At 57.0% G+C, this 15,154-nt stretch overlaps 1 protein-coding gene across 2 annotated transcripts in view; it reads right to left on the bottom strand.

The window, feature by feature from the left end:
* Nucleotides 1–1,868: 1,868 nt before the first annotated feature.
* BRD1 (bromodomain containing 1) overlaps nucleotides 1,869–15,154 on the bottom strand; it is a 46,915-nt gene continuing 33,629 nt past the window's right edge. Inside the window, exons 8-13 of one of the 2 annotated variants that reach the window (XM_081058335.1) lie at nucleotides 14,418–14,912; nucleotides 5,869–6,004; nucleotides 5,407–5,534; nucleotides 4,422–4,531; nucleotides 4,060–4,214; nucleotides 1,869–3,258 (exon numbers count right to left, since the gene is read on the bottom strand). In XM_081058335.1, coding sequence (XP_080914461.1) covers nucleotides 3,075–3,258; nucleotides 4,060–4,214; nucleotides 4,422–4,531; nucleotides 5,407–5,534; nucleotides 5,869–6,004; nucleotides 14,418–14,912 — 1,208 coding nt within the window. In that variant the 3' untranslated portion in view covers nucleotides 1,869–3,074. The remainder of the gene's footprint in view (nucleotides 3,259–4,059; nucleotides 4,215–4,421; nucleotides 4,532–5,406; nucleotides 5,535–5,868; nucleotides 6,005–14,417; nucleotides 14,913–15,154) is intronic. The other variant, XM_081058336.1, reaches the window with a different exon arrangement.

Raw genomic sequence — 15,154 nt, 5'->3', positions numbered from 1 at the left:
ATTGGGTTAAAAATGTCAACTTAGGCATGAATATATATTTTTATGGCTGTTGTTTACTCATCAAACACAAATTCAACCCTTGGATTGACATGAAACCCAAAATTCCGCTGCATCGAGGGCCGGCTGGAAGGTCCAGCCTGGTCCCAGACATTGTCACCAGAGGCCCCACCCCCACCGCAGGGACAGGCCCAGCATAGCGATCACAGAGTGAGCTTGCAGGCAGGGGCGGGGGAGGCGACCCAGCAGCCACCACTTGGGAACCTGGGCTCTCGTTAGTAACAGCAGGAAGGGCTGGGCCTCCCGCCGCTCTGGCCCATGCAGCGGCCACTCCAACCTGGACGCGGCTGCAGCAGCTGTTGTCCGGCGTCCTGGGCGGCCCCGCGGCCCCCACAGCCCCAGCCCTCAGACCTCCTTCTCCCAGAGGATCCCCGCTGGGCGGGCATGTGAGGCTGGGGGCTTCAGGGTGGGAGCGCCCTTTCCTGGGCTAACATCCAAACTCGGGCTACTTCCACCAGACGCATTTCTTTGACAATAAATATCGTAGAAAAGAGGTCACAGAATCCCAGGAGGGGCAGACACGACTCAAGCCCATGTCTGTCCACGCGGCTGGTCTACTCCAGCCGCCCAGCCGCTGGAAGCAGGAGCCCAGCAGTCCACGCGTCCACCCCACCCACGGATTTCCCTGGGAGCCAAAGCCACAGAAGAGATCCAGGGCCAGCCCCCCGCCGCTGACAAATCACCGTTGTCTCATGGGCCATGCACGGAGCCTGAGTACCAATGAATTTTTAATTTTCACTCTCTTAGTATCATTTTTTAAAACCAAATAAAATACCCCTTCAGGATATCAAAGCATTTACTTTTAAATATGCACCACATGTGTAAACCACAAAATTGTGCCCAGGCTGAGCCTCGTAACTGAGCGGTAACTGGAGTGTCCTGACCAAGCTCCATATAGTTTGCTTTTATTGAAATGATGTATTTTTAAAGTGAGCTTCTGGGTTATAAACAGCTGGGGTGGGCGCCTGCTCCTCTCCTGTGGCCTGGGGAGGGGGAGGGGGAGAGAGGACAACACAACATGCCCACAGGGGTCCCACAGCAGCAAGTGACTACTGGTGTTAAGGGGGAAGGCGGCACCCCACCAAGAGCATGCTCAGGCTCCGGACTCCTGAGGGGTCCCAACACCTCTGCTGAGCCCCCCCCAAAACCCCCCTGCAGCCCACCCACCAGAGGACTTCCAGGACCAGCCCCTCCCCCAAACAGCAGTCTACAGACAACCCACCTCACCCTCTGCCCAGCCCCACCCAGAACCTGGGACCCAGCAGAGAGCTGGGTGCCCTGACACCCCCATGACTCAGAGCCAAAGGACACCCCAAATGCAGGTAGCCCCACCACAGGCCTCAGGCCTGAGTGCTGCCTGGGTGGGTGACAGAGGACACGCCAGAGCTGACATTCTGTGCTGACGCCAACAAGTCCTGGGTCAAGAAGCAGAACCCCCCCTTCCAGTCAGTGGGCACAGCATGGGCTGCTCCCAGATGACCTGGCAGTGCCCGGGTAGGGAGTGAGCAGCACGTGCCAACTCGTGGGGTGGGCAGAAGCCTCCCGGAAGCCCCAAGCACCTCCCCTACTCTGGGGAGGCCCAGGCCCTGCCCTGCAGCCTGTCACAGGCCCCCAGCTGAAGCCACCAGCAAAAAGCCCCTGTCAGACTGTGATGTCACCTTCCTGTTGCCCACAGGACCTCAGCAGAGCTCGCCAGCAGCCGGCCAGGCCCGTGGAGACCACAGCCAGGGCTCGCCCGCCTGCAGAGAGGGTCAGTGGTCCCGGGGGACCACAGCAGAGAGAAAGCGTCCATCAGACACAGGACAAAACTATCAAAGGAAGACATTTTATTTTCAAGTTTCTGTGGAGATGTTACAATGGAGACTGAAAAGAAAAACAATTAGAAATTTCAAACTACCACTTTAAAATAAAAATATGATTAGGTAAAATAATAAATAATGCCATCCCATGACAATTTTCAGATGGTGTGTCACGTGAGTCCAGCTGGCGAATCGAGCCGGCCGGGACCCTGGCCCTCACCAGCCCCCAGGCTGCCCACCCGACCAGCGTTCTAGTGATGCAGGAATGAAATGGCCACACCGTCCAAATCTTGACTTTATTTTTTAATATAAAAAATGCAATTTTGGAAACCCACCCTACCTTTTCCCCTAACATAATGCTTTACCTCTTAAAAATAAAAATAAAGTACTAATTCTATATACATCACATGTACCATACAAAAACGTATCCAAAGTTTCTATTGCTACCAAAGTTCTAAATTAAAACAAGTTACAGAAAAGCCCCTGTTGTAAACAAAAGATGACAAGTTACAAAATCAAAGAACACACAGCCAGAGTCATTTACACAACCAACATATCCCGCTCCCAAAGCAAGTGGAACTTTTATGTGCCTGTATAAAAATGCATATCAATATACTTTTTCAAATTTATTTTTCATTATAAAGCAAGTGGATACACTTTCTACAATAAATAACCCGCTGACAGGCACCCCGTGGGCAGCCGATGGCCGGGACAGGACAGCAACACCCGAGGACACGCCCACCGGCTTCCGGGGGGCGGAGTGTTTTTGGTGATTTGCAGGCGATGCAAACGGCATAAATTTATTCTCCACCTCTTTCCACAAAGTACCATTCAAAATAATGTCATTTTCTTTCTTAAAATACACATTTGTCATTGTAAATTTACATCCCGTCTTATTAAATAAGTGGTACTCTGTGTAAAGAGTCTGATTTACAAAATTATTAAACATTCAAAAGTCTTTTAAAAAAAAGCTACGGATCAAAGAAAGTGACGCAAGCAGCACCCTCGGGTGTGACCTGTGACCTGTGAGGGACACAGTCGTGTCTGGAGGACGCACCGCCATCCAGAGCGCCCCGGCGGGGAGGGTTTCGTAGAAACAAACCCTCCCCCTCCTGGGGAGAAGAAGTAAGAGAGCCGCGCCTGAAACCGGAATAAGTTAGGTTCTGACAATATACAGACATGTACAGCGTCCCCGCACGCGTGGGCCGCGAGCAGGGCTCAGTCGAGGTCGCTGAGGTCACTGGCCGGCTCGCCGTGCACGCGGCTCAGGTGGCTCATGGCGCGGTCGAAGGCGACCCTCACAGCCTTGCGGATGCTCGAGTTCCGCCCCTCCATCATCTTCAGCTTGTCTATCGTCTCGTCAACGCCAAGGGGAACCATCTTGGACTTAGGGAGCCACTGCCTATTGGGAGGAGCAAGGTGGGGACGTAAGACCTGCTTGCTCAGGGACTCCCACATGCTTCACACACGACCTAAGACACCTCAGAACCCACTGAGCGACTCCAGGCCCTGCGGGGTCCAGGGTGGGACCTGGGCCCCTCGGGAGACCCCCAGGCAGCTAACGCGGCCCTGGTCAGCCTGGGGGCCGCGGGGCCGGGAGCGCAGCCCAGCTCTCCTGCCCACATTCGGGGGCCGGGGGCTCAGGGAGGCACGAAAACCAGGTTGTCACCTCCTCTCCTCCACAACGACTCTCCTGAAAACCCCGCCAGCCTCCCACGCGTTTCTTATGTAGCCACGAAGGGCCACACAGTGCAATGCACAAACCCAACCCAGCTGCATGTGCCCATGCTGGCAGGTGCCGATGTGGCTGCCCCACATGGCTGGCTCCACAAGCACCCAAAGGGCGCGTGGGCCCCGCACACCACACACCTCGGGCACAGACGGGCTGCAGTTCTGAGGGGCAGGACTTGTGCTGGGACCGCCTGCAGCCATCAGCTCCAGCGCTCGGCACTGCCAAGTGCTGTGGGCCGTGCTCCCCGACTGTGGCCAGGGCCTGGGGCCATCGGAGGCCGGTGAGGACCGCAGGGCCCCACACAACAAGGAGACGCAACCTGGGGCCTGGCTGGCACAGTTCAGCACTCGTCCCATCCTGCGGGCCTGGCTGTGCGCACATGCCCAGAACTCCAGGCCGCATTCCTGCTCCCGACGGCAGGCACATGCGTGCTGGTGACAGGCAGGGGGACAGCGCGCAGCCGACACTCACCAGCTCCTCTTGTTGTCGAAGAACAGAACAAGGAACAGCTTCTCATCGGCCTTGGTCTGCATGTGCTCGCCGACCTTCAGCACATCCAGCGGCGGGGCTGGAATGGTGACCCCATTGTGGTGGCCAGGCACACGTGGCATCTTCGGGTCAATAATCTGCCAGGAGACGACACGTGGGTCACACACCTGAACGCTCGCACTGCGCCCCCGAGGGAGTCCTGGGCCCCAATGTGAGGTGGCCTTGAAGGAGCCCCACCCACCCCAACAGCACGCACGCAGCCTTGGGCAGGTGCCCACAGCTCTGGACCTGGGGGCGCACGGCCGGGCCCCTCCCACTCGGCGGGCGGCAGCACCCGGGCTCACCAAGGCGGGGTACGAAGGGTAGCCGCTGCACTTGGCCCAGACCACTCTCAGGGGCTCCAGCACGGAGGCCGCAGCATCGGCCGAAATCCACATGCTGTTCTGACCCACTTCTGGGGAGAGAGGGACGGACACACGTGAGTCATCGGCAGGATGGCAGAGTGCCCACCACGGTCACGCTCGAGGCCACCCCAGCTGGCAGGAGTCACCCCCAAAGCCCCATGGCATCAGGACGGTCACTAGTGCGCCAGTGCCTGCCCCTGGCCCGAGTGCATCTGAGGGCCAGGTACCCTCTCGCCCCTCCCAGCTCAAGAGCCTCTGACCACCAGGTCCCCAACATCTCTCCCCTGCTCAGCTCCCCCATGCCAACCTCCAAGGAGGGGCCCCCAGTGCATCTCTACAACCGACACCCCAAATTCAAAACCGCTGCCCTGGCTCCCTCCAAAGTGCCAGCTGTTCTGTCCCTACCCCCACCCCACACACCTGCCCCTCAGGGGGCCTTTCCCGACTCTACTTGTAGCCCACCAAGTCCTGGTGACCGAGGGCCCACCAGTCCCCAGCCACTCTGCACGTAGTCAAGACTGTCACTTGCTCCGAGCCCTCCATGGCTGCCTCTCTCCTGGCCTCGTCCCCCAGCTGACCCCCAGCCTCCTATGGATGCCAGGAGCCCTGCTGTGCGGTTCGGCTGCAAATCACCACTGAGCTTAAACAAACGTGGGGCAGCCTCCTGTGTCTGGCACCCAGAAACCACGCGGAGCAGACTGTCCCCCAAGACACGACAGCTGCAGACAGAACCGTCACTCCCCCACGGCCCCAGCAGTGGCTGCAAGGACCCCGCCTGAAGGCTTGTGTGCCCCGACGCCCGCCTCGCTTCTGAGGGAGAAGAGGCAGCTGCAGCCTCCACCATGGGCACGCAGGGCCCGGCGTGACGCCTTCTAGATGTCCGGGCCAGGGCAGGGCCGGAGGCGGCGGCCTGAGCAGGACTCACCAGCCGCGATCCGGGCCGCCTTGGCGTAGTTTCCGCTCTCGATGCAGGAGATGAGCTCGCTGCGGTCCTCCAGCGTGTGCCTGCGCACCAGGGCAGGCTTGCCGCGGCCACACTTGGGAGCACTAAAGCTTCAGGGGGAAAAGTGCAGTGGTCAGAAGTGGCCCGTCCCCACCGCTCCACCTGTGGGAGCAGCCGTGCCCCACAAGCCGACAGACGCGGGGCCCTGGGCACAGAGTGGCCTGCCCTCTGCTCGCCACCACGTCAGTGAAGGCAAGACTTTGGGGGGAAAGTGTAAACCAACTACACATTCAAAAGGTGTTATTCGTTTTCATGTAGTTGTTTCCCGTTTCCAGTTAAATTCTATAAAACCAATCAACATGGGACATGGAAAGTACCCCAAGGTCAGAGTGCGCCCTGGCCCGGGGATGTCAAAGGCCAGTGGGGGGACGGGCGGGCGCCCACCTGGTGTCACAGAGAGGGCTGCTGATGGAGCAGATACTGGACTCGGAGACACAGCGACGCCGGGGGGTGGCCTTCCGGCCTGGGGCGCCGTCCAGCTCCTGCTCGCTGCTCACACCCCCAAAGCCATTGGTGAGACCTGCAACAGACACACAGGCACCTGAGGTCGCTGGCCAATGCGACGGTCCTCTCTGCACCGGGCGTCCGCACTATGGTGCGTGGGCACAGTCAGATGGCACCTCGGTTTCTATACCCCAACCTCAGCACCCAGCACAGGGCCGACGACACAGGGGACACACGAACACGTGAGGAACAAAATTACAGAAAGTTCAAATCAAGCTAGTTCAGGGAACACCAGGGTAAAGACGACGCTCTTCTGAAAAAGGACAAAATATTCAGGAGGCTCCACAAAGGCAAACAAAGGGCACCAGTCAGAGTCCCCGGTGGGTCCCTCTGGGCCATGCCAGGGACAAGCCACGTCAGCAGGAGGCCTGTCCAGGGCGGGTGGAGCCACCTCGCTAAGGACTGGCACCACCAAGAGTGCACACAGTGGGGATTCAAAAGAAAGTGTTTTGAAAGATTTTAAAAGAAAGATTTTAAAAGGAAATCTCAGTTTCAGAAAACCCTTTCAAAAGTGAAGTACTGACAACAACCTCAGAGACACCGTGAACGCTTTCAAACAGAAGCCCCGAGACACCGACACACCGTGTCCTGCGGCGTGCGGGCCCATCGGCACCGAGCCCGTGGGGAGGAGCCGTAGGCTCGGCCCACTGCACTCAGAGCCCCTGGCAGCCCAGCAAAACGCCACCACGTCACCTGTCTTTGATGAGTGTCTTTAGTCAAGGCAAATCTCCACAAGAGCCTGACTTCGTGCCCATCAACAGAAAAGGCACTCTCCAGAGTCCCTCCCACCGACATCACGACTGCAGGAAACGGTGCAGACACCCCACTCGCAGCGGTGAGCGCAGCCCGCGTCCACTGCCGTGGGTCCAGCCTGGCTCCTGCCAGTACGACAGCTATAGCTGTGTACATACTATTTTTGCCCCAAAACGAATCCCATTCCATATGTTTAAAAATTAAAACCCTTCTTTACCATTTTTTTTGAAGTGGGTGACCAGACTGCAGGGCTCTTTCATCTGCCTTCCAGGCACACCGTGTGCCACTCCGCAGAAACTGCGTTTTTCCCAAACTGAAGGTTTGTAAGGTTTGTAGCAACCCTGCGTCTACCTACTGCACCCTTCTCCCAGCAGCCTACGATCACTTTGTGTCCGTGTCACATTTTGATAATTCTCACAATATTTCAAACTTTTTCATTATCGTATCGTTAAGTGTCAGTGATTCTGGGTGTTACTACTGTAATTGTTCGAGGTGCCACACACCGGCCCATATAAGATGGTGAACTTAATGGCTAAGTGTTGTGTGCTGACTGCTCCACCGACCAGCCGTTTCCCCGTCTCCCTCATCCTCCGTTCCCTGAGACACAACAATATGGGAAGGAGGCCAGTGAATAATCCTACAATGGCCTCCGCGTGTTCACATGAAGTTGTAAGACTCTCACTTTAAGTCAAAAGCTGGAAATGACTAAGCTCGGTGAGGAAGGCACACAGAAAGCAGAAAGCCGAGATAGGTGAATGCTAGGCCTCTTGCACCAAAGAGCCAAGCTGAGAACACAAAGGAAAAGTTCTTGAAGGAAGTTAACAACTACCCCAGTGAACACACGAGTGCTAAGAAAGTGAGACAGCCTATTGCTGACATGGAGAAGGTCTTAGGAGTCTGGGGAGAAGCTCAAACCAGCCACCACGTTCCCTTAGCCAAAGCCTCATCCACAGCAAGACCCGAAGTCGCTTCAGTTCTGAGAAGGCTGAGAGATGAGGAGGCTGCAGGAAAGTTTGTAACTGGCAGAGGTTCGTTCATTAAGGTTTAAGGAGAGAAGCCGTCTCCGTAACATCAACATGCGAAGTGAAGCACCAAGTTATCCAGAAGGCCAAGTAAGAGAATTCATGAAGGTGGTTGCACTACACAATAGGTTTACAATGTAGGTTTTCAATATCGGAAGAAGGTGCCATCTGGGACTTTCAGAGCTGGGGAGGCGAGTCCGTGCCTGGGTTCCAAGCTTCAGAGGACAGGCCGACTCTCCTGCTAGGGGCTCATGCAGCAGCGGGGGACGTTAAGTTGAAGCCAGTGCTCACTTACTGTTCTCAAAGTCCCAGGGCCCTTAAGAATTACCTAAACGGACTCTGCCCGTGCCCTATAAATGGAACCACAAAGCCCAGAGAGCAGCACATCTGTTTACAGCACAGGTTACCGAGTCTGTTTAGTGTATAGTGTGAAAGATTCCTTTCACACTGTGGCTGCTCAGTGACGATGTACCCGGTTACCCACGCGCTCTGGTGGGGGCGGACGTGAGCTGAATGCTGCCAGGCCTGCTAACACGGCATCCCATGCAGCCCACGGATCCGGGAGCAGTTGTGACTTTCAGGTCTTAGTATTGAAGACGGACGTTCCGTAAGGCCACAGCTGCTGTGGACAGGATTCCTCGTGGACCTGAGCAAAGTTAACTGAACAGCTCCTGGAAAGGAGTCACCATTCTGGGAGCCATTACGAACACTCAGGACTCATGGGAAGAGGTCAAAACATGAGCAGGAGCTTGAAGAAGTGGATTCCGACCCCCATGGTGACTTTGAGGGGTTCACGACTCCAGTGGAGGTCGTCACTGCAGACCTGGTGGCAACGGCGGAGAACCAGAACTGGGCGGCGGCCTGGAGGGACAGAACCGCTGCCATGTCACGAGCGACGCTGGACAGAGGAGGAGCTGCTTCTCACGGGTGGGCAGAGATTCCACTCTGAGCCGGAGCCTGCTCCTGGGGAAGCTGCAGGAAGGTTGTCGACACGGCACCAAGGACTCAGACGTCACTCGGCTGAGACAGCAGTGGCAGGTCTGAGAGCAAGGACCGACTCCAGTGTCTACACAAGCTGTGCTGCGGGTCAAGTGCTGTCACCCACTGCTGGCGAAAGGAAGGCTCCGTCGATGCGGCAGACTTCACAGGTGTCTTAGTTCAAGCAACCAGCATGGCCCCCCAGCTTCCAGCAGCCAGCAGCCTCCCGCACCGTGGCCAACCCTCCCAACAAGACGGCGGCGCCTCAACTCGCGGACGCTCACATCACGGTTCTCCTATTTTTAGCAGCAGAGTCTCTTTTCATTAAGGTGTGTAGCGTTTCTTTAGACACAATGCTACCACACGCTTCACAGACGACCGTGGAGGGTGACCGTAACGCTTGTGTGCACTGGGAAACCGACACATGCGGGCCTTGCCTTACTGCGGGGGTCTGGAACTGAGCCCACGATACCCACGGCATATCCCTACTACCTTTCTGTATTTTCTCAGCGAGTGTAACTTACTTTTAAATGAGGGAGATGAATAAACCTTGATGGCAACTATGAAGTAAAAATGCAGAAACTGAACGGGGTTTTGCTGCTCCCTGAACAGACCAAAGCCACACGTTTTCCGCAAGTAAATTCATGAGACGTCTCACTCCACTTCTGTTGGACTCAACACCACTGGCTTTAGGAAAAGTTGGTGTTTTTAATCTTAGAATTCACATTTATAAGCAACAACCCCAGACGGCGGGGGTGTTATGCTCATTTCATGGTCTGGACCTCTGTAAGCATCTACCAAACCATGGTGAAATGCTGGCGTCCCATGTCCCCTGGACTAAAGAACCAACTCCAGCCCCACTCAGCAGCAGCTGGGGAAGCAGAAGGAGCAAAGGGACAGGCCCTGCATCTCAACACCCAGGGTCCCTAGGGCAACAGTTCTCAGGAGGGCGCAGGAGGCCTTGTCCTCGCAAACTGGGATCCCCAAGAGCAGAGTGACACCCAACTCTGAGTCAGGCAAGTCAGAGACAGCTCGCCCAACCCAGACAGATGGGCAGACGGATGGACGGAGCCCATGATACAGGATCAGGGTCTGAGAGAAGGGGCAACAGTCACGCAGGCACACACCCAGGCCCAGCACCAGCAAGGCCACAAGGCTACCACCTGTGTCCTCAGGGGAAGCCCCGGACATAAGCCAACCAGGTGGACACACCCTGTGGCAAGAGTGTGGGTGACAAGGACATGCAGTCATGAAGCCACTCCATACAGACTCGACGCAGAGTTGAGGCGCAGCGGTTCCCGACGGCCTCGCCACGCACCTAACGCCCCAGACCTCGGGGTCCCGTCTTCACTCCTTGCAAAGGAGCTGTCTGTACGCCTTTCCAGGCACAGCAGGGGCCGGCTGGGCCTCAGCGAGGAGGCTCTGAAAAGTGGTGGGTGAGTCCCGCCACCTGTGACAGGTACACAGAAGCACCTGGGCAGAGCTGGAGCGAGGGACGAGCAGGGTTGGCCTCTACAATTGGTCCCTGTGGCAGGTGGTACCCGCTGGGGACAGTGAGAGGAACAGCAAGCGGCGCCAGAGCCACCTGGTGACGGTGACTGAGGGCGGTGCCCAAGCAGAGTGGCGTCTGGGACAAAGGAGACCCGGCACCAGAACACAGGGTAAGGCCACACTCATGACATCCACTAGGCGACAATGTGCTTGGGGACACGACCAACCAGGTGACACTAAGGAGAAAAGATCAGATGTGGGGAAGCCTCAATCTGAGAAATGACAGAATGATCACATCTCCTTTCCATCTAAGGACCAAGTTAGAGAACACACACAGCCAGAGTGACAGATATTCACTTACACAGTTTCTCACGTGTTACCCATGAAATGTCACTGAGCACCTGCTAAGTGGCAGACACCGCAGAGACGCCCTGTTGCCGAGTCTGCTGTGGCCAAAACAGGGCCCCACAACAGCTCAGGCGTGACCCTCCTCGGTGGCAGGCAGGGGGCACCTGTGCAAACCCTTCCTGCCAGGTGCAGCTCAGGGAGCCCACCAAGCCGCCTTGGAGACCCTGCAAGGACATGAAACCACACTTGGTGGGGCAGGTTCTGGAGGTCGGCAGAGATGGGCCCATGGGCCACCACAAACATCAGGCAACCGCCAGCATCAGAGCCCTGTACCCCGCAAAACGTCCTCCCCGCAACTATTCCAGCACAAGGTGCTGTACAGACGCTGAGAGTCGTCGATGCGCTCGGAAAAGACGAGGCGGCTCTCAGGAAAAGGGCACAGTTCTCCAACACAGAAGCTGCGTCCCCCAGGGCGCGCTGTCATGGCATGCCAACACTTCTCAGGAGGCACATGCAGACCCCCCCTCTGCTGAGACGTGACCCAGCCCAGCCCCCTTCCAGGTCACGCCTGGGCCGCGTGCACATGACACGGCCCATCAGCAGGAGCTCACCCAGGCTGGCCCTTCAGTCTCAACAGCCCGCACTGCCTAGTGGCGAGAAGCCCCCGGTGCTCCCACAGGTATGGCAGCCGAGGTCTGCACCCGCCATGCCCTCCCTCCCAGGGACTTGAAGAACCTTCTGGATGGCAGCCCAGCAAGAGGCTGCGCTCACTGCTGTCCACGCGGGGCCACGCAGTATGCACATAAGTGCTTGCCCTGAACATGACACAGGGTGTGATGGAACTAGCTTCAGGGACAGGAGGGCAGGGCGACCCACCACCATACTGCACTCAGCCTCTGGGAGTGGTGGGTATACCTGTTACTCTGTTTACACATTTTTATTTTTACTATTGGTAACAGTATTGCATTTTGTTTTTCAACCTTTCAATAAAAACACAACAAGTAAGACCGCAACCACGCTGCTGCTTGAGCCGCAGCCCAGACCAGCTCCAGGAAGTCAGGCTGCAAGGAGGCAGACGGAGGCCTCACTGCCCACAGGCAAGGCTGTTGCTCCTGGCAGCAGGCGCTGGCGCCGTGACCACACACAGAGCTGCCCTGCCCCATGACCCACGGGGAAGACCGGGAGATGAAGGGGAGAAGTGAAGGGTGGGAGGTCAGGCAGAGGCCAGGATGCACATGGGAAAAGCGGAGGGAGAGCTCGGTGTTTGTGCCAGCTGTCCAGGCCGGCCCCGGGACTGAGCCGAGCTCCTTCCAGAAGCCCTATCACTTCAGGCCCAATTCTGTGCCTGGCGGGGGTGGGGTCCGAACCTGTCCATGGGAGCAGTCCATGGACACAGGAGGCTGTCTGTCCATCGACCAGGAGGGCCGCGGCGGGTCCCATGGTTCCTTCTGGGATGTCTGGCTCTGACTACTGGGGGAAAGGTCTCCGCCACATGCTGCTGTTTGGAAAATGGCTGAACTAACGCTCTGTCCTCGGAAGAAACTATGTAAAAGTAGGGGCAGTGGTCCCTGCGCCCCCAAAAGGGCCATTCAGCAGAGCTCCCACCCAAGCTGAGAAAAAAGATTAGGGTCCAAAGTTACAAGGAGAGCCTGGAAAACAGCGAAAAGGGGGCTTAGCGTGACTGAGGCAGCCACAGACCAGCAAGGACACAGGGCTTCCTCTACCCGCCACTCACGCCCCGCAGGTGCACAGGGACCACGCGCAGGAGTGGCCAGAGAGGAGACAAAAGCGCAAGCTCTGGCCTGACAGTTCATGGCTGGAAACAGATTTGCGGTCCAGAAGGATCCAGGAGACAGTGGGGCTCCGCGAGACCTTACAGCGGAGGAGCAGGGCTGCGCAGCAGCGCCCGCCTGGCCCGGGGGCAGGCCTCGGAGGCCGCATGCTTGGACACGTGGCGGGGCGCCAGGCAGCCCCCACGAAGCGACAGCACGGCCAGAGCGTCCAGGGCGACTGGGAGCTCAGAGTACTTCTCAGCGCGCACAGCCACAGGCTCAGGGGGCGAAGCCAGAAACGGGCGTGGAGGCAACGTCAGCCGGCTGGCGCTCTGCCCAAGCGCTACTATGGCTGCGGGCAGTGCAGCAGTGCGAGGCCCCAGGGCCACCCGCTGACTCCACGGCCACTCAGGAATAAGACAGCCAGGACCTGTGTTGCAGTCAGGGTCACAGCGCATGCATGGCTCCAGGCGCGTCCACGTCCCAGGCCTGCGCCACCGACCTCCAAGACGCGCCACCGCCGCCTGCAAACCCTGTGCACCGACACCAAAAGCGGGAGGACAGCTGCGTCGCTTTCTACAAGGGACGTCTGGTGAGTGCAAGGGGCCCCTGAAAGCCACGGCCGCCAGGTAGGTGGAACCTCACCGATGGCTGGAGGCCCAAAGGTAGGTGACAGGGCGGTCGGAGGCTCTGGCATGGGTGGGCACCCCAGACCAGGGAGCAGAACCGCCCTGGTGCCCACAACACAGAGCACTGGGACCTTCCGCCCACTGCTAACCGTGAGGATGCGTGACAACACGCAGGAAACAAGTCCCACTGAATCGGGCTAAGAAAGGCCGCAGTGCAGTGGAAGGAGTGCCCAAGCCCTGAACTGAGCCCCACTTCCATCTTCACCTGAACCGCCCACACTGAGGAAGCCCTGCATTACAAAGACACAGAAATGGCTTTAGCAAATTATTAAAGAACTCCAACTTGACATCAATCGATCAAAACAAAAAGACAGAGGTGGAAAATTTCTGTAAAATTAATTACATATGCAAAAGTTTCCCACAGGTTAAAATGAAATTACAAGGAATCACTGGCAACAAAGAGAATGCACTTGAACTGCTTGGTGAAGTGTAGGAACGGGCTCAGAGTGAAGAGCCCGGAACCACCTCCACACGGACACCAGCCCCACGATGGACGGCAGGTAGCAGAGGCCCTACACCGGCCACCTGACCCTGCCCTGGCAGGGTCCCAGGACTGGGACAGGCTTGCTGCCACCCAGCCTCATGTCCTCACGGCTGAGACGAGAAACGCCCCAACAGCCAGGGCAGCTAGAAGAGGCCAGCACACTTCTCCTTGTGCAGACAGAACAGAGGCACCAGTAAGAAACACAAGCCAAAGAAACACAAGACAGGCTTTGGCCCAAGACAAGAACCTGCAGGACAGACACGTTCAAAGATACCTCCGGGGAAGTCGGAGACAGAACCCAGCATCCCAGAGGGATAGCCAGTGCTGAGCCACACGCGATGACAAACAGCCCTGCTAGTGTCACCAACACAAACAGTCCTGGGTTTTGGTCTGCAGCGTGAAAACCAGATGCCGAGGGCACCCACAAACGCGGATGGCGGAAGATACTTCAGGAACTTCTCAGCCAAGGACACGAATTGTAGCCATAAAAGCTTACTGGTAAACAAGCGACATGTTCAAGTGTTTCTTTAGCGGGAAATGGTAACCCACCGTGTATGTAACAGCCACACAAAGCAGTGAGAAAACACCAGAAAGGTCTTCAGTCGACTGGGCAGTGTGGCCGGCGCCCCAAGCACAGGACCCCTTCTCCGGGCCCAGCGCACACAGAGTTTTCAGAAAGGGACACCCCGCACGCTGCAGACTAGAGCCCCATGGTGTCACCCTGACGCTCGTCCCTCTGACATGCTGTTTACCTGCACGCACAGCACGCGCAAAATGACTATCACACTCTGAAGCCCCTGTTGGTGTGAAAACTCAGAGGGAAGGACAAGCAGGACCACCCAGCCGGGCCGCCAGCCCCTGCAGAAGAGAAGGGCGCAAGCGTAGCATTTACCTGTGTCCAGGCGCTTTCCGGGGGACCCCTCCTCCACCTCGGAGTCTCCGCAGGTGCTCCGCGACCTTTTTCTTGGCTGCAGAAGAGTCTCCAACCTCGGAAGGACTACAGACAAAAAGGTTTTGGTCCCTAGCTGAGGAGAAGTTGGCTGGGTTTCAGTGTTCTTGGCAGACTTTGGGGGGCTTACACTTTTCGATTTGCAGAAGAGAACAGAGGTGCGTCTGTTTACATCGCTCGAAGGCTCCGCCCCCGCGGAGGCCGCCGCCGGCGCGTCGCCCGTGCGGGCGCGGGTGGGCTGTGCAGGGTGTCCGATTACCAGTGCGCTCTGAGCGCGAGCGCTATGTGACTCATTACCAAATGTGACTCTTTTGAATAGTTTACTCTGCTCTGGGTTGAGTTCTACTGGTCTGAGGGTTGGTGGTTCTGAATTAGGCTCCGAGTTTGAAGGAAGAGGTAATGCATCTGATGGTTCAAGTTTAGGGGGAGATTTATCTCCTGAAAAAATTATAAATAAAGTGATTTTTGAAAACTGATAATTATAAAATCTATTATAAAACTTACTATAAATGTGAAGTCCACCAAAACACTAATTCAATTAAGGAAACAAAGCATCACAATAACTGTCTGCTTGCAGTGGGGGCTGCAGCGGCTGGGGCTCGGGGCCCACGGGTCACACTGTGTGCGTGTCCCTAACCCCAGACTGAGGTGCCCTGGCGCTCTGGGTCCAGGTGCCCAGC

The sequence above is a fragment of the Rhinolophus hipposideros genome, assembly GCF_964194185.1.
Source record: "Rhinolophus hipposideros genome assembly, chromosome: 9".
Taxonomy (NCBI): Eukaryota; Metazoa; Chordata; class Mammalia; order Chiroptera; family Rhinolophidae; genus Rhinolophus; species Rhinolophus hipposideros.
The sequence above is the reverse complement of the archived record's forward strand: the minus strand, read 5'-3'. Positions and strand labels throughout refer to the sequence as shown.